The 26,037-nt window shown below is 38.9% G+C and overlaps 1 protein-coding gene across 7 annotated transcripts in view; it reads right to left on the reverse strand.

Moving 5' to 3' along the window:
• HECW2 (HECT, C2 and WW domain containing E3 ubiquitin protein ligase 2) overlaps positions 1 to 26,037 on the reverse strand; it is a 352,275-nt gene that overhangs the window by 47,720 nt on the left and 278,518 nt on the right. For all 7 annotated transcript variants that reach the window (XR_008426201.1, XR_008426199.1, XR_008426200.1 and 4 more), the window contains 2 exons: positions 11,563 to 11,646; positions 6,925 to 7,034 (listed from right to left, as the gene is read on the reverse strand). Coding sequence is in view for 4 of the 7 variants with exons in the window: in XM_053918895.2 (XP_053774870.1) it covers positions 6,925 to 7,034; positions 11,563 to 11,646 (194 nt within the window). In the remaining 3 variants the exon portion in view is untranslated. The remainder of the gene's footprint in view (positions 1 to 6,924; positions 7,035 to 11,562; positions 11,647 to 26,037) is intronic.

Here is a 26,037-nt window from a genome sequence, read left to right on the forward strand (position 1 = left end):
GAATGGGAGGCCTGGGATTGGAGCCAGGCCTGTGTGACACTGAAAAGCAGTGTGGGAGATGATGCTGGTAGACAGGGCATGGGAAGCTTTAGAGTACAGAGCTGGAGGCCACAGCTGTTGGGGTCGGAGCTGGAGTCCACAGCTGTTGGGGTGAATATAGTGCCAGGCACTTGAAAACACAGTCCTGGACTTCCAGCGAGAGATTGGGGCCTCACCTTCCGGTTACACGAGTTAGTGCTCATAGGGCACTTTCAGCTGCATCTCTGCATGGGAAGCCCTGTGTCTCTCTTTGCTCTTATTGTAATCATCTGCAGAGAGGTGAAGGCTAAAGACACGGGGACTGTATTGGGGTTTTACGAATGGATTTTAATAAAATCAGCTATTGATCAATAATTTGTTCAGAGGTCCGTTTGCATAGGTATGAGTCTTTTATCCACAGAGCTAAGGGTTATGTCATAAAGTAAACAAATAAACTTGATCGTAAAACGTCTGGGGCACAGAAGAGACTCCTAGGCAGTGGTCCTCAAACCTTGACTGCATGATAGAATCACTTGGGAAGCTTCTAAAAAACCTGTGTTCAGGCCACACCCAAGACACATTATATCAGCATCTGTGGGGGTGGGACCCAGGCATAAGTGTTTTATACTGCTCTCGGGATAACTCCAAAGTACAGCCAAGGTTGAAAACATTATCCCCCACCAGGAGGTCAAATGTATCCAATGGAACGCCTGGGCAGCATCCAGGGACCCACACAGGCACAATGCTTCCTGTGTACTTGAAAGGCATCCTTTGCAACATGAAGGAACGAGACCTCCCCAAGCATGAGGCTGCTCTCTTGGATGGCCAAGGGACAGGGCAGTGCGTCACAAGTCCACTCAGGGGTGTGGAACAAAGCTGCCTGGGAGCTGCAGATTGGCAAACCCAGACAGCTCAGCAAGCATCCTAGATGAATCAGTTTTCAAGACCATGACCATTGACAGGGAAGAGGAAAAAGAAGAACAAAGAAACCAACAAAAATCTTTCAGGACTCAAAAGAAACATGATTCTTCAAGAGTTCACCTATTTTACTTAAGGAGAAAACAAAACAGTGCATATTATTCTACAGTTGTATGATTTGAGATGCTTAAAAAGATGTAGGGAATGCCATAATGCATTCCATCAATATCAACACAGACAATAAAATCAGCTGACTCCATTTACCTCTAACTAGTGATTCAATAACGGAGACTCTGGAGACAGACCTTGTTAAATGCAAAAATTCTTTTGCTAATAGTTCTATTAGGAAAAAAATCATTTACACATTACTTCATGGTTTAAAAATTACAGTAAATTATGCTGTTGGCCCTTGTCACACTCTTAATGCAAGTCAGGTGCAACTGCCAAGAAATTCCAGAGCAGGACCAACTCTCCTTCCACTTTGGAAATCAAAAATGATCTCGGAAGGTTGAGTTAATAGAGTCGTATGGGAACCACAACTTCAAGTGAAGTTGTAGGATATAACAGTCCTACGGAGACAGTAATTTTACAGTCTGTATGGTCTGAAAAAAGGAAGTCAGCTACAAAAAGGTCAATGTTACATTTAGGAAATGATCAAAGAAAGGGTGACTTCACAGGACAGTCAGCATTATGTTAATTATTTGCAGGAAAAAATTTCAGTAACAGATATTTGGCTTTTTTTTTCTTTACCATCACCAGGCAGACCTAAAGTACTTCCAAATACTGTCACATTACTTCTATTCACTGTTATAAAATTGCACAATCATATACAAACTAGAAAATTCCACCTGAAAAACTAATGCAGGTGATACTAGAAAAATCTTTGCATCAACTTCTAAGAAGGCTGGCTCTCTTTGGCCAATTCGGGATGTGCCACCAGGAGCCCAGGCTGCACTGGATGGGGACTGAGCTCAGCCTGATCCCACACGGTCCAGGCCTCCGCACTGGGATGGCTCAGAAGCTCATTTCTTTCCTGGTTCACATTCTTAGGGGAAAAAAAAACCAAACAAACAACTCTATGACATTAAAAAAAATTCTCTGTTAGTGAATGAGAACTATCAAGCATTGCAATAATTTCTGAACTACTCCATCTTCTGGAACATAGCTCAACGATGGCAATTAAGGGGAAAAAGCCACTTCCAACATAGCTGGCACACAGCACAAGCGCTGAAGTCTTCGCATTTTTGCTTTATTCCCTGAGAGTAGTAAAAGTCCTCAGGTCATTGTTTTGAGCTTGCTCGTGCTTTCCTTTACTTACTATTTATTTTAAAAAACCACCTTGATTTCTCAGACCATGGCAAATTAGATGCAAGTTTTTAAAAGGGGAAAGCTGAAGGCCATACTAGTGACAGGCATCCCCTGTCAGCATCAGGGGTGGGGGACAGGGAGACTAACAACAACAAAACCGAAAAAACTACCTCTTTACTGTGAGAGACAGTAGTCGTCTTTCCTTCCACTTCTGGAATCACAACTCCTCTATTCTCACCCACCCAGGGAGTATTTGGTTCCCAGATCATCTTTGTGGGGGCTAAGCCAACAGAAGGGATAGAACCCCATTTCTAAAAACAAATACAGGGGGAAGGGAGGAGTGAGAAAGAGAGGAAAGGAAGGAGAGAGACAGAGAGAGAATGGGAAAAGAACAGGAGATGAGATAAGCAGCCGCTAGGTTGCCAAGATCTTAGAAAGAGAGAGGAAAAAGAGGTCCTTAAGGAGACGCACGCACGGTGTGTTAGGAGAAGTGAGTGATTCCCTCTCCTATCCCAGGCCCTCAAGACCCACGTGGCCCTTCAGTGCTCTCTGGTCTGTTCTGCTTCTGTGAGTGTGACCTGGGGCTGGTGCTAGCTTCCAGAGTCCAGTTCTAGTCAAGTAACAATGTGATTCCCCCAAACCACAACATTTCCTCAATGAACTCACAGTTTCGGACACATGGAAAAGCTACACAAGCGAGCCCATCTCCAACAGGATTAGATAAATTAGGTATTGACTGTATTTGAATTCCTAGGAATATGCAGCTACAAAAGGTCCTGAAATGAACCTCTGGGTCCCATTTTTGACATTATAAACCATGTGGTGTTTGGAAAGATCTTTTCCTTCTGGCAAAAGCTAAGGTCGGGATTGGCATTATAATGGTCCTAGAAAAACAAACCATCACATTCCAAAATTTTGACCAATTTTAGGTGAGCACTCTGACAGCTGCAAGAAGCCATGAGTCAGAGTTTCCAAAGCCCCCCTCTCTTCTGTACTTAAAAAGACATGTAAATGCGCTTGGAATGAGGAAAAGTGTGGAAAGTTTACCAGGTTCCTAGGCGTTCTGAAAAAAAGATCATTAAAATTTATTATTGTTGTAATTTTCACAGTATTATTCCCACCCCACTAAAAGGGATGAAATTCTAGTCACAAGAAGGAGGATCAGACAACTGTTAAAAATCTCTTTGAAGTGTTTTCACTAAAGCTTGAGGGATCCTGGGAGAAGGAGAGGCTGTTTCACTCAAAGAAACAGAAGACCGCTCTGCCGGGCCAGCGAGGCCAGCCAGTTCTGCCCTTCTATCATGTGGAATTAGTTAGAGTTACTTCCATTGATATCAGTCAGTACATCCCAATTTTAAGATCAAATAAAGCCCACTGAAATGGAGTAGGCCAAAAATATGGAGATGATTCTTCCAGAAAATTAAAACCACCACAAACACTGCTAGCAATTTAGATATATTTGGGTTCTCCATGTCTTTGGAAAATGACCATACATCTGCTTCCAGGGTGCATTTTATTCCTGCTGTGGGTTACTCGTGTACTTCATTTGTGATGCTAAATGAAGCCATCTAGTCACCATTTAGATTAGAGTGTTCACACTGGTCCCTAAGAATGTTTAGGCAAGTCTCCAAAGCATGTGCCTTGTGAGGAGCCACGGGGATAGAATGCGGTGACCTATCCACCTTTTGCTCGGGGAGGACAAGCCACAGAAAAGGCCTGCAAAGGAGAACCTTGAATGGAATCAATAATAATCCACACAGCTTCATTTCTTTAACCACAGAGCATCCGGTAAAGGGACAACCCACTTCACTTCACCATCGGTTCCAGCTAAGATAAAGACCAGAGTGATTAAATATTGAGGCTGCCAGCTCTGCGGAATCAGGGAGAAATAGATTCATATATTCCAGTTATTAATGATTCAAATATTGGCAAACTACACTTCTCGGGATCCCATTTCGAAATAAGAAAAAAAAGAAGAAATTAACATTTACTGGATGTTTGTTATGGTGTTCTCCAGTGAGGTGTTCTCCAAACAAACATGGGAGGTGATTACTATTACTCCCCTTTTATAGAAAAGAAATTCAAGGTTAGGGAAGGAAGCAAATTGCCCAGAGTCACATACAGTTGATAAAGGCTAAGGTCAGCTATGAATTACATCAACTTTCCCCTACCCCTTGGCACCAAACTTCTAAGGAACACTTAAACTTTCCTGTGGTGTCGTGTACTTCTGTCTTTTCACCCTGCTTCGTCAGAATAGGCATCCCTACTTCATTCCAAAGCTAATCTGTGCTTTTGCCCCCAGTGCCCACGGGTCTCTGCTGTGTTTCACTGCTGCCACGCTGCCCCATTTAGGAAACAGTTTCTTGTCACCCACGCCCTCTGACCTCTGCACACGCACACGCTCAACTTCCCCACCCTAAAACCCCTTCTTTAACTCTTCTTCCCTTCTAAGTGCCGTCCTGTTTTTCTTTCACTTCATATTTCATAAAAAGAATACTTTTTCATTCTTGTCATACTCCGTGAAAAGAATAGTCTGTACTCCTGGATTCTACTTCACATCCTATATCACTCTGTAACCTATGACTTCATGGAAACGGCTGTGGCAAAGGCCATGTATAACTTCAGGACATTCAGATTGAATGGCCTCTTCTCGAGCCTCATCCTTCTTGAATCCTTTGAAAATCTGGCCCTGTTCATCACTCGCTCCTCCTTGAAGCCTGGCTTCCCTGAAAAGACTTTCCCAATTCTCTTCCAAAACCCATTGGCTCTTTCTTTCATCTGCTCCTCTATCGCAGCCCCTCCCTGAGATGCTGGAGGCCCTCCTGCTACCATCCTCTATTTTCTCTTCTCCCACCACCTCGTCATCCCCAGTTCCTCTTCTCCATACTCTAGGCCTCAGCTGCCACTGGCTTTCTGTACTCCCAGACACCAACTTCTCCTGTGCTCCCTGACTGTCTTTTTCAGTTGTTTGGATATCTCCAAAGATTCCTCAACAAAACATGTCTCAAACCAAACTCATTTTCCCCTCCCCTCCAGCCAAACCTTCCTTTCTTGGTAAACGGTGCTACCCTCTGCCTAGTAATCTAGGTGGGAGGACCTCAGAATCTGCCTTGACCCCAGGATCCTCCTACCTGGACTCATAAAGTCCTGGTATCTCTACATCCTACATATCTTTTGAATTACGTCCCTTTTCTCTATCACCACTAGTGCATCCCTTCAGCATGTCACCTGGGTCAGTACAATAGATTCTAGTCTCCCATATTCTAATCCATCCTCTGTATTGCCACCAAACTGATCTTTGTAAAACAGGATTCCTCTGTTTGTAAATTCTTAAGTGGCTCCACATAAACTACAAAATGAGGCATCAATGACCAACTGGATCTAGTCTATCTTTCCAATGTGAGCTTTGAGAACTTGCCTTCCCTGGTACCCATCCCCTTGCCCTAGACTACTTGCGTGGTTTGGAGGCTTATCTTCTGCTATTCATTTATCTCAAGTCTTCTCCTGACTTTGGTCCACCTGGTAAACTCCTAGTCATCATTCTTCAAGGCCCCCCTATGTACGTGTTATCTTCACCTTTCCCTACACACCCCATCCCCAGTCTTAGAGGAAGAACTGTCCCCACATTGGTGTTCCCACACACCTCTTTGACACAGGACTAACCACACAGCTTTGCGGAGTCACTTGTTGACTCCCTGGCCCCCTATGAACCCTTCAAAGGCAGAGAGGGCATTATGCATCTTTGTAGCACCAGCATTTAGTTCAGTGCTTGGATCATAGATGGACACTCAATAAAATGGTGTTAAATGAGCAAATTAATAGACCTTTTCCTGTTTGTAGTATTCAATTAGGCTGTGGCTTCATTATCATAACAATGTGTGAAAACACATGTCATATATCAAAGAACATAGAGCAGCTTCAAGTGATACACATAGAGTTTGGCTTTCTATTAAAACAGTTTTAAATTCTGATAGCTGTTAAACTGTGAACACCACACCGCCTTTAATGAGGGTAAACACAGCTGATGCTCTGTCAACATCATGACCACCTTCCTTTAAAACCCTCATTCGCCAAGCTGCCTTTTCTGTCATCTGTCTCTCCACCCATCCCGCACCCATCCATTCGCTCCTTCTTTCACAAGATGACCTCTTCCAAAAAGAATTTGCACCTGAAACTTCTGTTGGTTTCATTAATCACACCTTCTGTCTGTCCGTGCGTCTTCAGTCTTCCTGTCTAGGGCAGGGAGTGACTACTGCAGGGAACACCTATCCAAGTCCTTCAAACTAACCGATTTTAATTCTGTATTGTTTCTTGAAAGTAGAGATTTCTTTTTATTATTGATTGACTCAGTGTCCTAACTAAAACTTTTTAAATCCAAAAAGTTAACATAGTTATTTTGTGCCCTAATCTTTTCACTACCCAATGAAAAGTAAATTCTGTATCTGAGTATATCATACTGCTAACTTTTACCTTCCTATTCTGGAATTTCATTATCTTCCTGTCCAAATGAGTCCCCATGGAAACGAGCGAGTTTTAAAAGACAGTGCTGCACAATATGTACCCGTCCTAACACTACAGATGTACCCAAAGAGTTCCTTTACGGTCCTTTGTGAAGAACAGAGCATCTGACTTTAAGGCTCACTCCTCCTAGAATTCACTGTGAGCTGCAGGTGGACTCACCTGGCGAGTTCTGGGGAGAGGACACAGGGGAGCCACGTGGGGACTGACAGTAGCTGGGGTGGAGTAAGGCATGTGGAGGCACATAAGACATTATCTCTTCTTCAAATAAACTGGGGAAAAACAAGAAACAAAATGCATACTTTAGCCGAGGAGGTAGGGAGAAGTCTCATTTCCACAATGAGTAAAACAGTCAGTCAAGCTCTCATCCTGACCCACTCCACCCGAGGTCAGGTCCACACCCCAGAGGGGCACTCGTCCCTTTCCCCCTGGTAATTCTCGGGACAGACCGGCTATCTGTTGCAGCTTTTGTGAAACCTGTGGTTACATGTCTGTTTTCCTACCAACTTTGGACAACATAATTTCTGATTTGCCACTTTAATACATGAGTTCGCATTTACAGGTTTGTTTGAAATAGTACCTGAGTTTTAAAATTTGGGAATAAGACTCAAACACTACAGACATTTATTGAGAACCCATAACAGATATGCAAAGTATGTTCCATATCTTCATTCCAAGAAATAGACAGCAGAAGTTCAGTCTTCAAAGCTTAGAATTCAAATGGAGAGCTAAAAGTAAAATAAAACAAAGTATCTCCAAATAATTAGCTCCTTCGTTTACTCTGGCTTTAGAAAGTTTTTCAAATGTGAGGGTTTTGATGTTAGGTTATTCAATCCAGTATCTGCTGCTTCTAATAGTCTTCTAAAAGATAGTAAGCAATACCTGATATCTTGAAGTCCCAGAGCATCACAAGTATTATGATAATGAAAAGTAGTATCGATCGCACTAAGCTCAAATAAACAAATGCTTAAAATAGAATTAAAACAACAGTAAAACAGTTTTTTAATGAAGCAGTGGAAGAAGGTTTTCTTCAAACTTGGCCAAATCTATAAACCTGTTACTTGTTTTCAGAAGACATTCAGAAAAAATGGCAGCAGTTTAATCCTGTAGAGATTTAATGAAAAGGCCCCTAAGGGCCGTAGCACTGGTGGCCCTCACCGAGGCAACTGTGCCCCCCCAACACTGCCCAAGGACGTTTGGTACTGTCTGAGGACAGTTTTGGTTGTCATGACTGGGAGAAGTGGTGCTTTTGGTATCTGGTGGAGAGAAGGCCAAGATGCTAATAAACATCTTCCAGCGCACAGAGCAGCTCCCTGCAACAAAGGCGGATCCGGCCCACAGCGCCGACACTTCTGAGGCCGCCAAGGCCCCAGTGACAGCAATGCAGTAACGACTTGATAAGCCTTTCTTTCGTTCTCCATTCACATGCACACATCTGCTGGGCTGACCATTGTGGCAAAAACATTTTTAGACATGGTATTTTTTAAGGTCATCTTCCTACTTTTAAACTATAGGAGTCAGAAGATTTGGAAACAGAAGCAGTAAGTAATTGTATTTTTAATACCAAATTAAGCCCCCAAGCAGTTACTTCTCTTTTTCAATAAATCAATAGCCATTTAGAATCATGTGGAGTTAAAATTAACTGCTAAGGAAGAGTCCCATGTAACAGTTACTACCACAAAGATCTGGAAACCTATAGCTAAATTCATTGTTGAGTAGGAATTCGCATCCTCTCCTCAGACGATACACCTGTGTCCCAGTATTAATAAATGTTAACGTTATCATTTTTACTTTAGACAAAGCACATGCATATTTATAGATCTGTGTGTATATACATACACATACAAATGCATATTTAGGTACATATATCGTCATGTGTGCAAGTGTGTATATGAAGTGCCTTTTGTTTTCCTCTACGACTTTAATAGGTATCCTTCCTTTCAGTTTTATATTTTGCAACATATTTTATATTTTAAACAATATGTAGTTTTGCCTAAATCACTGCTAAAAATTACAACAGCCGTATGTACATAGCACTCTGGAGCATTTTTTGCTCCCCAATCAACATATTCCTGACATCTGTCTATTTTGATACATGAGGATATAGTTTATTATTTTTAACTGCTATGCAGTAGGTCATTCCAAGAACAAATCTGTTTATTTTTCCCTATCTCCTTTGACAAATATTTACTTTCCCCCCGACTTTGTACTTTTATCAGTAATGGAACAATGAACAGCCTGCATATAATCACCTTGTGTATACGTGAAACAGTTTCTTGGTGCAAATATGGTATATATCTAAAATTAGAACTGCCCAGTCATAACGCAGAGGTCTTTTCAACTCTAAGGACTATTTTCAAATTGCATCCCAAAGAGGCCCTAGAAATGGCAATCCCTCCAAGTCCAGGCGCATGAGAGTTGCTACTTCTCATTTGGTACTATCAGGCTTTTTAACTTCTTCAAATCTAATAGTGTGAAATAGTATCTTATTATTGGAAATTGCATATTATGACTGCTAGCATCATTCCATAAGTTTACTGGCTATTCTTGATTCAATTCTGTGAAGTGCCTTTTTATATTCTTTACCAATTTTTCTTTTGGGTTTTCTTCTTTTAAACCGATTTAAAGGCATACGTTACTCATGACACCCTTTTTATGTGTTGTGAATATATTCTTCTGGTTTGTTACCTTGCTTTATGTCTTGATATGTGGTGTCTTTCATTATGCCAATTTTAAAAAATGAATGTAATGAAATGTATCAATCAATTCCTATTTGAACTCCAAGAGAGGTACATTTTTTACATGAGCTGAGTTCGTGAAAGAATATATGAAATAGAATAATCCATGACAACTGCAACAAGGTCATTTAAAAGTTCTTAAGTTTTATAATATCTATGTTGGAAAATACCCTTCCATAGGTACACTTGAAATTGAATCATCGCTACACTGCAGCTTCCTGATAATCAAGTCCATTCGCACCACAAGTGACGTTCCTTTTTAAGAAATAGATGACATGTAAAAACAGGCACAAAGTCTCCTTCCACGTTTGTGACAAATTCATTGCTCGAGTTTATAGTCACTGATTCAAATGACTCAAACTCCAAAGTAAAACAAAAATAAAGAACAAAGGATATCCCTAAAAATTCCAGTAATCATTAAATATGTATTAAGCATGCACATATAATACATTGTGTCTCTGTGTACAGTTATTGAAATATAAATATATTTGATCATCCTAATGAAGTCGAGAACTGAGTAACATTTCTATTGTAATAATTAGAAAACTATTATATATAAGTGAATTTCTCATGCTTTTTCAAAGGTCCATTAACTTCAGAGAATATGCTTAATTCTCCAAATGAGAGAAAATGTAGACTTGCTCTTTGTATTTGTATATATACAGATACCAATTTTCAAATATTTTAAAAATCCCACCACATAACACACAGACAGTCATGCCAACTGTGGTGTTCACCGAAGTAGAAACGCTCTCAGCTCTGTTGCAACTCAACACTTTCAGGACCATATCATCTGAAGGTTATTCACTAAGTACATGCCAACGACGAACATGACTTCTGTTTTACTACGGCCAAAAGCAGAATTCTTTAGTTTAAGTGAAAACCTTAGATTTCTAGAATGAAGTGAAAGAGTCATATCTTAGAGTTCTGCAACAAAACTTACTGTTCTATTGTCAAACTATGGCAGAAACACCACATTCCATATTTGCACCACAACAGTCTTCCTGACCATCTAGTATACGACCCCATTTTCAGAACTAGCTCCAGACACCACAGTCAAGGGTCTCCTCCTAGACTGAAAAGTAATCCCCTTGTCCCATAGGACTTATTCAGAATCAAGTGAAATGAAGTCTTTATGGAAAGTGAATATATCCCTTTGAATTGTGCTCCCAATATCCAGTGAAGGAAAATAACTTTTTGGCTTTAGCTTTTAAAATACGGTAACTACCAAGTAGGCCGTTGGACGTGGTTAGGGTGAAGACCATGATGAACAACGTGAAAGAGGTGGCCAGCACTCGGGGAAAAGAACACATTGCCTGACAAGGCTCAGAGGGACTTGCCCTTTAATTCTATGGAAGTTACAGTGGTGGGGGCATCCCAACCACTGGGTAGAGCAAAGCATTATTTTACTCTGGTCTCCTACATTTGAAGGATAATATTAAAAATTTTAAAAAAAACACTTCTGAAAACTGGCTATTTTTCCCTTCTGAACTACTCTAAAATTTAAAACCAAAGCTGATCTAACCAGCAGCAAGGAAAATACAACCGGGCAGTTTTATGAAGGGCTATCAAGTTGGTGGTCAGTACCAGTGACCAGATTTCAACTTGATCTGATTCCCCAAATATAAACTCTCAAAACCACAAAGTAAACAAATGGTATTGAACCAACAAAAGGGGACAAAGCACATTTTGAGCAAAAAATTTGAAAGAAAATATAAACACGACCTCTTATGCTCCGAAGGGGTAAGCTGGGTACAACCTTCTGTTCCATTCTGTAAATGGAACATTCCATTCATTGGCCTCCACAAGCCCTTTCCTTCTCTAACAGCACCTCCTTTAGAAGCAGGGTAAAACCAAAATCAACCATCTCAGTGATAAGAAATGCAATCTGAAATGAACGATCACTAAATCAGCATCCACATCTCAACTTGAGTATCCCACAAGTCTTCAAGAATAAAGGAGACTTGTTTTTAGGCTACCACTACTGTCACATCACTTTCTAAAATGCCCCATGATATCCGATAGCAAGAGACGCTCTGGTTTAACAACCAGTACTACATACCTGAGCAACATCACAAGGTCTGCATCGCTTGAAAGACGCACCAATCCTGGGGTCCCTTCAGTTCGGATAAATTGGATCTTCTCCCTATTCAAGCAAACAAACAGTTCACAATATCTGTAGTAGATTTTTAGGATATAACTCAGTGCTTTAGGAACAAATTTAAAAGATAATGATCACAGCATTTTTGGGGGGTGTCTTTTATGTGGCATACTACTGTGTGATACCCTAGCGATACACATCCAAGACAGAGATGGTCCTTGCCTTCAAGGACAACCGCACGAGCATCCACATGACCCAGTCTTAATGCGGGGAAAAAATTATTTTATTGTCTTCTGTTTTGCTGCCCAAGTCCTGCTACAGGTAGTAGTTCCATCCAACCAATAAAGCTAAGTCTCTGCTTTAAGCTAAAGCCTGTTGTGGGCTTGAATCTAAGCAATAGTCTGGAATGATTCAGGCCAATTCTCTGTTATTCTAAAAAGTGAGTGTGCAGGGATAGTCATTTATTTTCCTGAGGCAGTATCTTTACATTATGTGTGATGAGTACATTCTTACTTGGAAGCAGAGAGCATCTATGCATTATATACTCAATAGAAAAGCACACGGCTCTTTCAGAGAACTGACATTTGAAACATTCCGTTACTACAGCGGGTGAAACAGACTGTGTGTCCACCAGTGTAAACGCAGATACACTGATACAAACACATATCACACACAACAATGTGTGCTATTTCCACCGGTATTTTATTATAGATAATGTGATAACACCAGTTTTTTGTGTGATGAGTCATGTTACTATTTTCAATTCTTTATATGAATATAATTTTAATACAATTTTTCCTAATTGCTTCCTCTGATTTATACCATGCTATTTCAAAGCACACCGTATTATTTTTTATGAGATGAGGAAAAACTAAGAACATAAGCTGACACTGAAAGCAGTACATTCAATAGGAACATAGGGCCAGCATAGTATGCAATTTCACTTTAAGTGCTAATGACAATGTATTTTATTTGGATTCCTGTATATTGTAAAATAGCAAATATTTATTTAAGTATTTGTTTAGATTAAGTATTTACTTAGATTTAGTTATCTATAGAGCATTTTGTTTTCTTGTTTACTATTTTCACGAAGTTCCACTGCTTTTTATATTTTCAAATTCCAAATTCTCTTCTTAATTGCTTAGAGGCTTGCAGACAACGAGGTGGAAGGCCAGGTTTAACTGTTGAGATGAGAAATTCCCCAAAGCACAGAAAAATCACCTGATTTTTTTCTCAACCGCAGAGCTTGCGAGAAGAGATTAAACAGAGCTCAGTTCTTGGCTTCTTCTGGCTAGATCCATTGTACATGATACGTCACGCAACTAATTAGTTTACATGCAACTAATCTTGGTACTGCCAGTTATTTTTTCTGTCCTTCGTTGCCAGTGGCTATATCCATATAGTATGTAAAGAAAGGCCAGCCTCTCTGCTTAAAGCTATTTCAGTTGGAATGCACCAACCAATTAGAATATTTCCCCTCAAGTGTTAAAATCACATGTCTGAAGCTCATGATGAAAACCAAGGCTCACTATCTGGTGAAAAATTTTTTGATAAGAAATATAAAAGTTAGTTTAAAAGAGCTAACTTAAGGAAGAGTTATATTGGAGAAAAAATAAACAATAACTTAAAAAAGAAGTATTCTTCTAAGGGTCAGTAACAATATACTTTGATGTTGAAGAATCAAAATGTATCTTCAACAAATACACAGTTTATCTCTGTAGTCCATCGTCACAATGAATCGGGTGAAGAGATCAAAGCCAGAAAACAAGCAGGTGGAGCCCTGGACCTCACTGCCTTGACTGGAGTTACACAGAGCGGGTGGAGTAATGACACAGGCCTCCTGCTCTGGGCTGTGGCTTGCAAGTTTCCTGTGAATAAGGAAAAGATCATAGCTTCCTGAATCACAGGGATGACAGGGTGAGGAAAGGAAAAGACACCAAAGGAAATATGCCAATTGAAGAATTTTTCATCACTTTCCAGATATTAAGCCTAAAGCAGTGAAGGCTACTGATGTGATTCATAAGGAAAATCATAGCAGAGGCAGGCTGAGACTAGTTTTCTATCAGGCCAGCCGATGTATCGCAATGAAGAGTTATGGGTCATCGGCTTCCAGGAACAAGACCCTGGAACACGTCACCTGATGTACATCATACCACTAAGTGCTTTCTTATACTGATACCCTTCATTCCTTCAGCAAGCATTTTCTGAGTGCCCACTACGTGTTAGGCATGGTATCACATACTGGGAATCCATGCGATGGTAAGACATAGTTCCTTTCTCAAAGAATTCATGGCACATTAGCAGAGAGAAAGTCAATGGCAAATCTAGTATTCCATGAAAATATTTAAATCATTCCTTCCTCTTAACTGAACCCTGTTTAGGCCTAATACCCACTCCGATTCTATTAACTCCTTCCTTCCTAAAATCTTTTAATGTAGAAACAAAGTAGGCCTTGGCCAAGAGAACAGCTCAAGGCTGAGGACGAGAGAGAAGTTAGCAGATATACTCAGAACTGTCACCAATCTTTTCTGAGAAATGGGAAAAAAAAAAAAAAGGGAACTACTTCATTATTATCAGGGTATTTGCCCAATATTCTACAGACCAGTATTTCTCAAACTGTCGTCCTTGTCTACAGACAAAATCTTGAGTTCTGTGAGAATTAAAAATTTTTGTTTTCACTTAGATGATTAAAATCGCTAATACCGAGATAAGCGCAATTCAGATAATCTGGTTGACGTTTGTGACTGAACGCTGTCATGTGACTTTGGCTCCCCCATTTGCATTTACAAGACAGTTGGTGCCAAGTGATCAGAGATAAACTTCAGAGTGTCATGCAGGGCCCTCTGTCTTTGGCAGGGCCTTCATGTTAAATGTGATGGCAACAGTCCTTGTCTGCACAATTCTTTCACCAAGGAAAAACACAAAACATTTCTTTTGCAGTATTAATTTGCATAATGACAGTGATGAAGTAAGGCTAAGTAATGTGCATCTAAGTTGCCATAGGGTAAAGAGAAAACAAAATAAACGGACTTGAGAAGTAAAACAGGCATTTATACTAAATAAAGCATAAAAGATGATTCATTCTAAGAACAAAAGTTTTACAACAGTTTACAAGCAGAAAAGTGGCGGTAGAATAATCACAGGGCACATTTCATGATGTATTGTCTCTGCGGCATTGTATTGAGGGGCACACTATGGAATGAATCGGCTCATCAAAACAACGCATCAGTAGACAAATATAAGCTATTGGTTAGGAAGGCAAAGCAATGACTATGGCGATGCCACAGATGCATGTGCTGGACCATCAGGTGCAAAATCAAAACAGTAAAGTCGAACACAACTGAACACAAAGCACCAATGTGTCTTTCTACCGACACAGGTCTCAACGCTGGTGATTCAGCCTCTGAGAAAATGAATCTTCTCACGTTTGTATCGTTACTATAAGTGTTACTGATTTTTAAGTTTTTACTTAATTTATATGTCTTTTGGTCTTATAGTTTACAGAAACTGCAAAGACAAAAAGTTTATGCATATTTTACATTCACATACATTTATGTTTCATTAAAATAAAAGTGGGTAAAGTCAACATTGTGGATCTGCAACGTTTTTCTTTTCCTTTTAAAATGGAAAATAACAAATTTGCCTCCTAATACATTTCTGTGAATACATTTCTACTCTGTCTGAAATAAGTTCGAGAAATATTGTTAAAGATACATAAGTCCCTTATTAGGGGGACATTTGAGAGTTACAAAAATATTTTTATCCAATTTTATTTTATAAATTAATAGAGTTAGAAGGAATCTGTAGCAGTCCTCTAATCTCTTTGTTTACTGCCTTCACCTTAATGAAGAAATTTTATTCAATTTTAGTGGCTAATAATGAGGATTAAGGTTATATTCAAATGACAAGATGTCATTTGAACCTCTCTGGATGGATAAGCTTCTCTCTCAGTGCCCTTTGGAGAATATTCCAGCACTTCCTCCATCAGACTTTCTCACAGGGCCACTGAGTTACAACTTAAGTTCCTTTTGATACATGAGTTCCTTGAGGGCAAACCCTTCCTTCCTCCTTTACCGTTGTGTTCCCCAAGCGCCCGCCACTGGGCGATGCACGCAGGAGTGCTCGGTAAAGTGCACACCAGGCATGGGATTGGTCACTGCCCAAATAACAGATTTGGCTCCTGACAAGTTTCCAAGTCTACTCAGTGTTTGGAAGAAACTATCTTGCCATCATTTTTGTTTCTGTGGCTGAGAAGAAGAGAATCAGAAAGCTGACATCGGATTATTAACTAAAACAGAATCCACTGAGGGAAGTGCAAAAACAGGTAAAGAAGCAATCTCTTAAAAAGAAAACCCACAGCTGTTTAAAAGAGGCTGGACTGTAGAGTGACAATCTCAGGAAGAAGCTGCTGGCTATTGCTGTCTCTCAGATGCCCAGAATATTTAAACTTCTGTAACCACTTCCTCCAGCATGCAGAATCACCCCAGAAGATAAGCCCCAGCAGAAGATCATTTGAGGACAACAAACACAGTCTCAAGACCGGAATTCCCACGGAAAATTCTCTCATCGAAACCAACCAACATTTGTTGAAGTTAAAGAAGGGCACGTGACCAAGAACCATGAGAAGCAGCAGTGTGTCTAAAACCACAGAGCTCTGAACTGCAGACTCTGCACACACACGGCTCCTGCAGACACGGTTCAGTCACACCTTTAAAGACACCTTTGCTTTTAAAGGACTCACTGGGGGCCACGTTAGAGAAGTCGGTCCCCAGGACCTGTCTGACGGTGCGGCGTCGGGAAAGGAGAAGGAGTGATGATCACTTGTCCTCACTCTCCATGGCAGGCACGGGGGAAGATCGGACTTGAAGCATAGAGCCAAGCACTGAAAAGATCTACTTTCCTTTCTACTTCTCATGAGATAGGTTAGATTTGGAAATGTTGGTCCATTACGATCACAGGGTAGTTAGGGACACACAGAAGTGACACTAACTAGTTACAAGTTTGGGGGCAAGAATTTGTGGTAAATGGATATAAATCAGTTGCTCAATAAGAATTGAAAGAGTTACTCAGAACAGTCAGGGAAACTAAGAAAACAATCCCATTTACAATGGCATCAAAACATACCTACGAATAAACTTAACCAAGGAGAAAAAGACCTATATTTGAAAAATTATCAGACACCGAAGAAGTTGAAGATACAAATAAATGGAAGCAAACACTTTGCTCATGGAAAGGAAGAATTAACATAGTTAAAATGTCCACACTACCCAAAGCAATCTGTAAGATTCAATGCAATCCCTATCAAAATACCAATGGCATTTTTCACAGAACTAGAACAAATAATCTAAAATTTATATGGAGCCACAAAACACCCCTAATAGCCACAGCAATCTTGAGAAAGAAGAACAAAGTTGGAGGTATTGCATTACCTGATATCCAACTATATTACAATGCCACAGTAATCAAAACAGCCTAGTATGATCATAAAAACAGACATATACATCAATGGAATAGAATAAAGAACCCAGAAATAAACCCACACTTATATGGTCAATTAATACATGACCAAGGAGGCAAGAATATACAATGGGTTAATGACAGTGTATTCAAAAAATGATGTTGGAAAAATTGGACAGATACATGCAAAAAAAAAAAAAAGAAGAAACTAGATTATCTTCTTACTCCATATAGAAGAATAAACTTAAATGGATTAAAGGCTTAAATTAAGACTCAAAACCGTAAAACTCCTAGAAAAACACATAGGTAGTAACATCTTGGACATTTATCTTAGCAATATTTTTTTCTGATATATCTCCTTGGGCAAGGGAAACAAAAGAAAAAATAAACAAACGGGACTACAACAAACTAAAAAGTTTTTGCACGGCAAAGGAAACTGTCAACAAAACAAAAAGACAATCCTCTGAAAGGGAGAACATATTTACTAATGATATATCGACTAAGGGGCTAATATCCAAAATTTACAAAGAACTCATACAATTCAACACCAAAAAAATTCAAACAACCTAATTTAAAAGTGGGCAAAGGACTTGAATAGACACTTCTCCAAAGAGGACATACAGATGGCCAATAGACATAGGAAAACATGCTCAACGTCACTAATCATCAGAGAAATGTACATTAAAACCACAATGAAGTATCACATGTACAACAAACTTAAAAGTTTTTACACAGCAAAGGAAAACATCAACAAAATAAAAAGACAACACACAGAATGGGAGAGTATATCTGCCAATACATCTGATAAGGGGTTAACATCCAAAATTTATAAAGAACTTACTCAAAAACTCAATACCATTAAAAACAAATTCAACACCAAAAAAAACAAACAACCCAATTAAAAAATGGGCAAAGGGCCTGAACAGACACTTCTCCACGAAGGAACTACAGATGGCTAATAGACATAGGAAAACATGCTCAGTGTCACTAATCATCAGAGAAATGCAAATTAAAACCACACCGAGATACCACTTCACACCTGTCAGATTGGCTAACATCAATAAATCAACAAACAACAAGTAATGGCAAGGATGTGGAGAAAAGGGAACATTTTTGCACTATTGGTGGGAATGCAGATTGGTGCAGCTAGTGTGGAAAGCAGTATGGAGATACCTCAAAAAAATTAAAAATGGATCTGCCTTTTGAGCCAGCGAGCCCACTTGTGAGAATACAGCTGAAGAAACCAAAAATACTAGTTCAAAAGAACATAAGCACCGTTATGTTCGCTGCAGCATTATTTACAATGACCAAGATATGGAAGCAGCCCAAGTGTCATCAGTAGGTGAAAGGATAAAACAACTATGGGATATTTACACATTGGAAAACTACTCAGCTATAAAAAAAGAGGAAAATTTTACCCTTCACCACAGCACAGATGGAGCTGGAGAGCATTATGCTAAATGAAATAAGCCAGTCAGAGAAAAGCAAATACCATATGATTTTAACTCATATGTGGAATCTAATGAATGAACTAACAAGCAAAATAAAGACAGACTCATAGATAGAGAACAGGTGACAATTACTGGTGGGGTAGATTAGGGGGGTAGGGGTTGGGGAAAAAAGGAAAAAGGGCTCATGGACATGGACAACAGTGTGGTGATTGCAGGGGGAGGGAGGTATAAGGGGATTAAATGGTAAAGGAAAATGCAATAGAAATTTCAAAAAATAAACAAAACCATTTTCTAATTTTACAAAGCAAAAATAAATTTACAAATCATGAGATATCACCTCACACCTATCAGAATGGCTATTATCAATAAATCAACAAACAGCAACTGTTGGTGAGGATGTGGAAAAAAGGAACCCTCGTGCACTATTGGTGAGAATGCATACTCCTGCACCCACTGAGGAAAGCCTTATGACCCAGCAATTATACTTTTGGTATACATCTGGAGAAGCCCAAAACACTAATTTGAAAGAATATATGCACCCCTGCGTTCAATGCAGCATTACTTATAACAGCCAAGCCGCGGAAGCAACCTGCATGCCCGTCAACAGACGAGTAGATAAAGAAGAGGCGGTACATATACACAATGGAATATTACCTGGTCATAAAAAATAATGAAATCTTATCATTTGCAACAGCATGGGTGGGCCTAGAGGGTATTATGCTAAGTGCAGTAAGTTGGTCAGAAAAAGACAAATACTATATAATTTCACATATATGTGGAATCTAAAGAACAAAATAATGAACAAACAAGATAGAAACAGACTCATAGATAGAGAGAGCAGACTGACGGTTGCTGGAGAGGAGGGAGGTGGGGGGAATAGGTGGAAAAGGTGAAGGGATTAAGAAATACGGACTGGTAGTTGCAGAATGGTCACCAGAATGTAAAGGACAGCATAGGGAATATAGTCACTATGCGCTATGCCGCGTGGGTACTGGAAATACCAGGAAGAACACTTTGTATATGATTGTCTCATCAGTGAGCTGTACACCGGAAACTAATACAAAATAATATGGAATGTAAACTACAATTAAAAATAAAATAAAATAAATAAATAATTACTTAACTCTCTTTGGTGGTTTCCTCATTTTGAAATAAGCATAATTATTGTACCTGCCTCAAAGAGCTGTGGGAAGATTTAAATTAATGAATGCAAATATAATACTCAGTATGGAACCTATTTCCCAGTAGCACTCAATAATTTTAGCTATTGTGTATATTATTAGATATGCCTCATAATTATTTATTGATTTTTCAAAAGACAGTATTTATTGAAAACAGAACCAAATTAGATACTTTGTAATTGATTCCTTTTTCTGTTTCTGCTATTAGCAAGCCATTTTAATCATGTTGTTTATCTTGGTTAATTGAAGAAATACTGAGTATTTTTATGATATGCAGTAGAGACGATACTGGCCTCTCTATAAAACTGAAATAATGCTATGTCTATCAAAGACATAATACATGTGACAGCTTTACCTTTCTCATACTTCAATGGATAGTGGTAAACATTATTCTCAATAAACAAAGCTATCTGAATTCCAAAAAAGGAGTTTAGCTATTACACAAAATAATCTGGTGATAAGACACCTAAGGCAGCCTAAGAGCTGGAACCCTAAGTCCATCATTATTCTCAGGAACCAATATCTAGGATGTACTAGAATGTGTAACTAGAGGCCTTTATTTTCTTGTGAACTATACTATTTTTATACATTTGATAACAGGTGTTTTTTACTGAAAGTATATTCAGGACTGAAAACTGCTACATCTGTAGTTTTATTTTAAAATAACCATATGTATTAAAAAACAAACAAACTGGTTAATGTGAAGCAATTAGAATGGACAACCCGGTAAAAAGCATGTAAAGGGACAGATAAGAATATGGCAGTATTTTCTAAACAATGGTATAAAATGTCAATGAAAAAAAAGTTGAAGTACAAATTTCCAGAAAATAGTATTATAAAAGCGAGTGGTTTCCAACATTTTGCTAATCATTCTTTAGACGACTTAAAAAAAAAGTCCACCACAACATAAACAAAAACATAAAATAGTTTGGAAAACCTAGACAAGAAACTTTGAGTTCTTACATAAAGAAGAAAATTTTACTGTAAGAAATGAAAGGGTTTAACATTTAAAAAAATGTTAGTTACAGAAGAATAGAAAACTATACATATTTTAATTGTATCCAAAGTAAAAATAAAAAACAATTCTAATAAAAATCCCAATGTACTTTAAAAGTTGAGAACATTGTTCAAAAGTTCGTTTCAATACTCAAAATAATGCTGTCTGTTGTTGGGTGGCCACAGGCAGAACACAGGCAGAGGCTGACCTTGGCCTGTACCTCCTGGAAGGCCCCAGAGCCAGCACACCTGCTGGACAGCTTCAGACCACATCGAAGCACCACACAACCACCTCCACAAGCAACACACTCAAGGGGTAAACTCAGCAGGTACCAAAGATCTGCTGAGTAAATCCTGCTCTGTGAGGTAGGCCCTGCGCATCTGATTCTCCATGGTAGTCCGCCAGTTCTTGCAGCCAATCAGCCTGCAGGTAAATCCTTCCCATTGACATGCTAACAGCAATCAAGGCTCAGCTACAACAGGACAGTGCACACAGCCTGTGGTGGGGCAGGGAAGACGGCATGGGGTGGGGGGGAATAGCAGCATACTTGAAGTGCCTAGCATGGATGAAAGGGGAGGGAGGCTGTGTCACGAAACCCTACAAACACCCACTTCATTAGGTCACTCCACCACACCCAGGAGACATAGCACCTCTACCAAATACATAGAAACAAACACAGAGAGGCATCCAAAATGAGGAGAGAAAGAAACAAGTCCCAAATGAAAGAACAGAAAAAAACCTCCAGAAAATAAATAATCAAAATGGAGACAAGCAGTGTACTAAATGCAGAGTTCAAAACACTGGTTATAAGAATGCTCGTTGAATTTAGGGGAAGAGTAGATGAACTTACAGAGAATGTCAACAACATAGAAAAGCATGTGGAAACCATAAAAAAGAAACACTAACTGAAATGAAGAATAATTTACAGGGAATCAACAGTAAACGAAGTTGAGAATCAAAACAGTGATTTGGAATATAAGGAAGCAAAAAACACCCCAATGGAACAGCAAAAAGAAAAAAGGGCCCCCCAAAAATGAGGATAGTGTAAGGAGCCTCTGGGACAACTTCAAGTTCACCAACATTCACATCATTGGGTTGCTGAAAGGAGAAGAGAGACAGCAAGAAATTGAAAACCTATTTTAAGAAATTACGACAGAAACTTTCCTAATCTGGAAACAGACATACAAGTCCAGGAAGTGCAGAGAGTCTCAAAGAAGATAAACCCAAAAAGGCCCACACCAAGACACATCATAATTAAGATGCAAAAGGTTAAAGACAAAGAAAGAATCTTAAAAGTAGCAGGAGAACAGTTAGTTACCTCCAAGGGAGCTCCCATAAGACTGGCAGCTGATTTCTTAACAGAAACATTTCAGGCCAGAAGGGATTTGCAAGAAATATTCAAAGTGATGAAAAGCAAGGACCTACAACCAAGATTATACTACCCAGCAAAGCTATCACTTAGAACTGAAGAACAGATAAGAGAGTTTCCCAGACAAGAAAAAGCTAAAGAAGTTCATCATCACCAAACCAGTATGACATGAAATGTTAAAGGGCCTTCTTCAAGAAGAGGAAAAAGCCCTGACTGGTATGGCTCGATGGATTGAGCATTGTCCCACAAAGCAAAAAGTTGCTGGTTTGATTCCTGGTCAGGGCACGTGCTGGGTTGTGGGCCAGGCCCCTAGTTGGGGGCATGCAGGAGGCAATTGATTGATGTTTCTCTTGCACATTGGGGTTTCTCCCCCTCTCTTTTTCCCTCCCTTCCCCTCTCTCTAAAATAAATACATTTTTCAAAAAAAGAAGAAAAACAAAAGAAAAAGATTAAAAATATGAAACTAAATGGCAATATATATCTATCAACAAATTGAATCTAAAAAGCAAAATAAACAAAGAGGTATAACAGAAACAGACTCAGAATATTTTGATGGCTTCCAGATGGAAGGAGTTTGGAGGATTGTGTGAAAAGGTGAAGGGATTAAGAAGTACAAATTGGTATTAACAGAATAGTCACGGGAATGCAAAGTACATCATAGGGAATATAATCAATAGTATTCTAATAACTATGTATGGTGTCAATGGGTAAGAGATTCATCAGGATGATCACTCAGTGTAATATAATGGCTAATTACTGGGGTGTACACCTGCAACTAATATAACATTGTATGTTAACTATAATTGAAAACTAAAAAGTGATTTTAAAAAGATGAAACAAAATAATAACAATAATGCTGTGTGCTACAGAAATTGGCCAAGTTTTCAAAATAGTTATGTTATCATTTCCTGAGATCTAAGTGACATATTAGAATATACAAAGATATATAAAAAGATGGATTCTGTATCTTTATGTGTTTCTGTATAATGGAAATATAATTACTTGACCTTTGGGATAAACAGTCATATACGGGACTTAAGTGCCTATGAAATTGATTGGCTTACCAAATATGCAATATGCACTCTATACGATAAAGGATGTGAGGTCCTATGAGAATTAAAACGATGAGTAAGATGTTGACTTTGACTTCATGTAGCTTGCACTTGACTTGGGACATACATATATAAAAGAATAAACATGGTAGAAAAATACAAGATATTTTTAAACATTTAAACCACAGATGGTACTATAATGCTATTTCTATTATAAATTACTATAAAATCAGACACATAAGGCTCATGGTCTTTAATACAATGACACCTTTATAGGTCCACAAGAGTGTTTTTAGTAAAATATGACCCAAAGAACTGATAGCAATAACCTGTTCAATGGGATGCATTTGTAGCACCCATTTGTATGTAGGACGATGTGTATGAAACAAGGAGATTTTAATTTTAGCTTAGTTTATTTTTCTGCAGACTTTTTCCAAGACTATTTAAATCCATTGAGAAACACAAAAAATACATCATTAACATAGAGGGAATTCGTATTTTTTTTCCTTTCTAAGAAATACTTCTGATTCACTAATAACTTCCCAATTTATCTAAACACGTGTAAAAAGATTTCATTAAAAACTACTTTGTGGTATTGTCAAGGATAATGCATTTTGGAATGGATTATTATTTTGGGTTTGCGGAAAGCATTGAGGCTCAATTAAACCCTGATAATTTTCTTGGGTGTACACAGAGTTCATTTCTAATCAGCTACTGAAGAAAGATAACCTTTTGCCAAACTATTTTCCTGATAAATGCAACAGAATATAGCAAAAACCAACAGTGGAACAGACATGCCTAAAATATGGTTATTCTGCATGCAAGATAACGGTTTGCAAAATCTGACAACTACTTGTTAGCAAGAAAATACAACGCTTTGAAGAAATGTTCAGTGGATGAACATATTTATAAATTGGGAAATTTTTCAAAGTTGTATCAGGGAACTATTGTGTATTTATGGCTAACCAGTTTAACAAATAGCTGGATATATACTTCAAAAGAATCTAAACTAATTTTGGCTATGACCATTCTCTTGGGTCTTTTTTCATTTTAAGTGATTGACTGTCTAATTAATAGTTATGAAATTCCATGCCTGGAAAATGTGAAAACTAGACTTATACATGACATACGAGTATATGTCAAAAGTCTATATACAACTATAAATTAGTATGTCCATTAAAAACAACACGGATAGCAATGATTCCTTTTGCAGAAGCCACAAGGTCTAAGAACTGTCCTCCTTACCATCCCATGCAGCAAAATCCCCGATCTCCCATTGGACCTATAAGACTTGTTGTCTGCGCAGTTGTTTCCTTATGCCTCCGGAAGGCTTCTGAAATGTTGTCTCAGTGACACTGCCGTGACATTGTTTGATCCTCAGTAATTCCTACCGGACCTTGAGCCAGAAGGCTCAGTCCTCCGTGTAGGCATGGAAGAATCAAGGCTGGTTTCGACATACGCATGTAAAAGATTTCAGAGCAAAGGCTCTGTAGGAAACAGCGTGAGCACAGCATTAGGAAGCCTTCCTATACAGAAGTTAATCATGGAACTCATGAGACTCTCCCTGTATTTTAACTACATCCCAGAATCATCTGGTTCCACTTATACATGTGATCAATTTCAGGGACAGTGGTTTTGAGAATCGGAATAAATTTACAGGCCAATAAATTACTTTAAACTGAGTCTCTGTGATGTAATAAGGAAGAACACACTACTCCAGTAATATTAATTTATATTTGTTGTAAGCTTGCTGCTGCTTGCACAGTACCAAGGGCTTTAAGTAAATTATCTCATTTAATCTTCCAAAGGACCCTGCAAGTTAGAAATTCCTATTTCTGTTTTACAGATGAGGAAGCTATAACTTGGCTGGGTTACGTGCTTGATTCAAAGTCATTTGGCAAGCAAATGGCAGAGCTAGAATTCAAACTAGGTCTGTCTGACCCCAAACCTGAACTTTTAAGGTCTATATTCTACGACTTCCTAAGAGCCATTAAGAGTTGGCTCCAACTTTTATCCAGGTGGTTTAAAAAAAAATCAATAATTATGCCTATGTGAATGGTCCATAGAAAAGTAACAGTTCCAACACAGAATTTCTGTTATCTAAACCTGGTACCACAAAGATCCAAAGTGAGTCATGGTGGTTCTGGACGTCTGACTGAGCAGTAAACACACCAGGAGAAGACGAGGAGAGAGGGCTCAGCAGGTCTTCACAGGAAAACGCGTGGGATCAGCAGAAGTAAACCTCTGCCACTTTGACCCCGTAGCTCAGGTGTTAGCTGAGATTAATATTTCCAGTACAATATGAAAGGCAGAAAAATTCATTTGCTAGAAAACTGGAAAAGAAATAGGTCAGAAATTTTGAACACTGGGGTTTGTTTTATGAAAGCCAGCTCTTGGAAACTTTAATTTTGTAATTACATAAAATTCTGTATTGTTTGAGAATTTCACAATGGCCTGTGCTATTTTTAAAATGAAAAAAAAAATTAAGAGTATAATTGAGCAATAACAAAATCCAGGGCTTTTAAAATAGGAGGATAGAAATAGAAGGTCATAGTCTGTGTTTGTTTCTATTCTGGTGGACCCTGAGAAATGTATCCATTTGTCTCCTGTGGCTCACAATTTCTTGACTTCCAAGTTACTAATTTACTAAAGGCATACACATGGAATGGATAAATTTACCAAAGTGAAAAAAAAAGTATCACAGATCACATCCCCACGTCAAGGGAACTTATTTAGGAAGCACTAACGGAGGAACCACCCTGGAGCCCAAAATAATTTTCATGGATGCCTGGGGACAGCTAGACGGGTAGGGAGCAGACTGACTGGCTGGACCTAATAATCACACAAGAGGTGACATTCTCAACTCTTAATTCAGTGTTACAACACCCAGATCCTTGTCGATAATGCAGTGCTGTACAAATACCACTAC

Source organism: Desmodus rotundus, chromosome 2, assembly GCF_022682495.2.
Source record: "Desmodus rotundus isolate HL8 chromosome 2, HLdesRot8A.1, whole genome shotgun sequence".
NCBI lineage: Eukaryota > Metazoa > Chordata > Mammalia > Chiroptera > Phyllostomidae > Desmodus > Desmodus rotundus.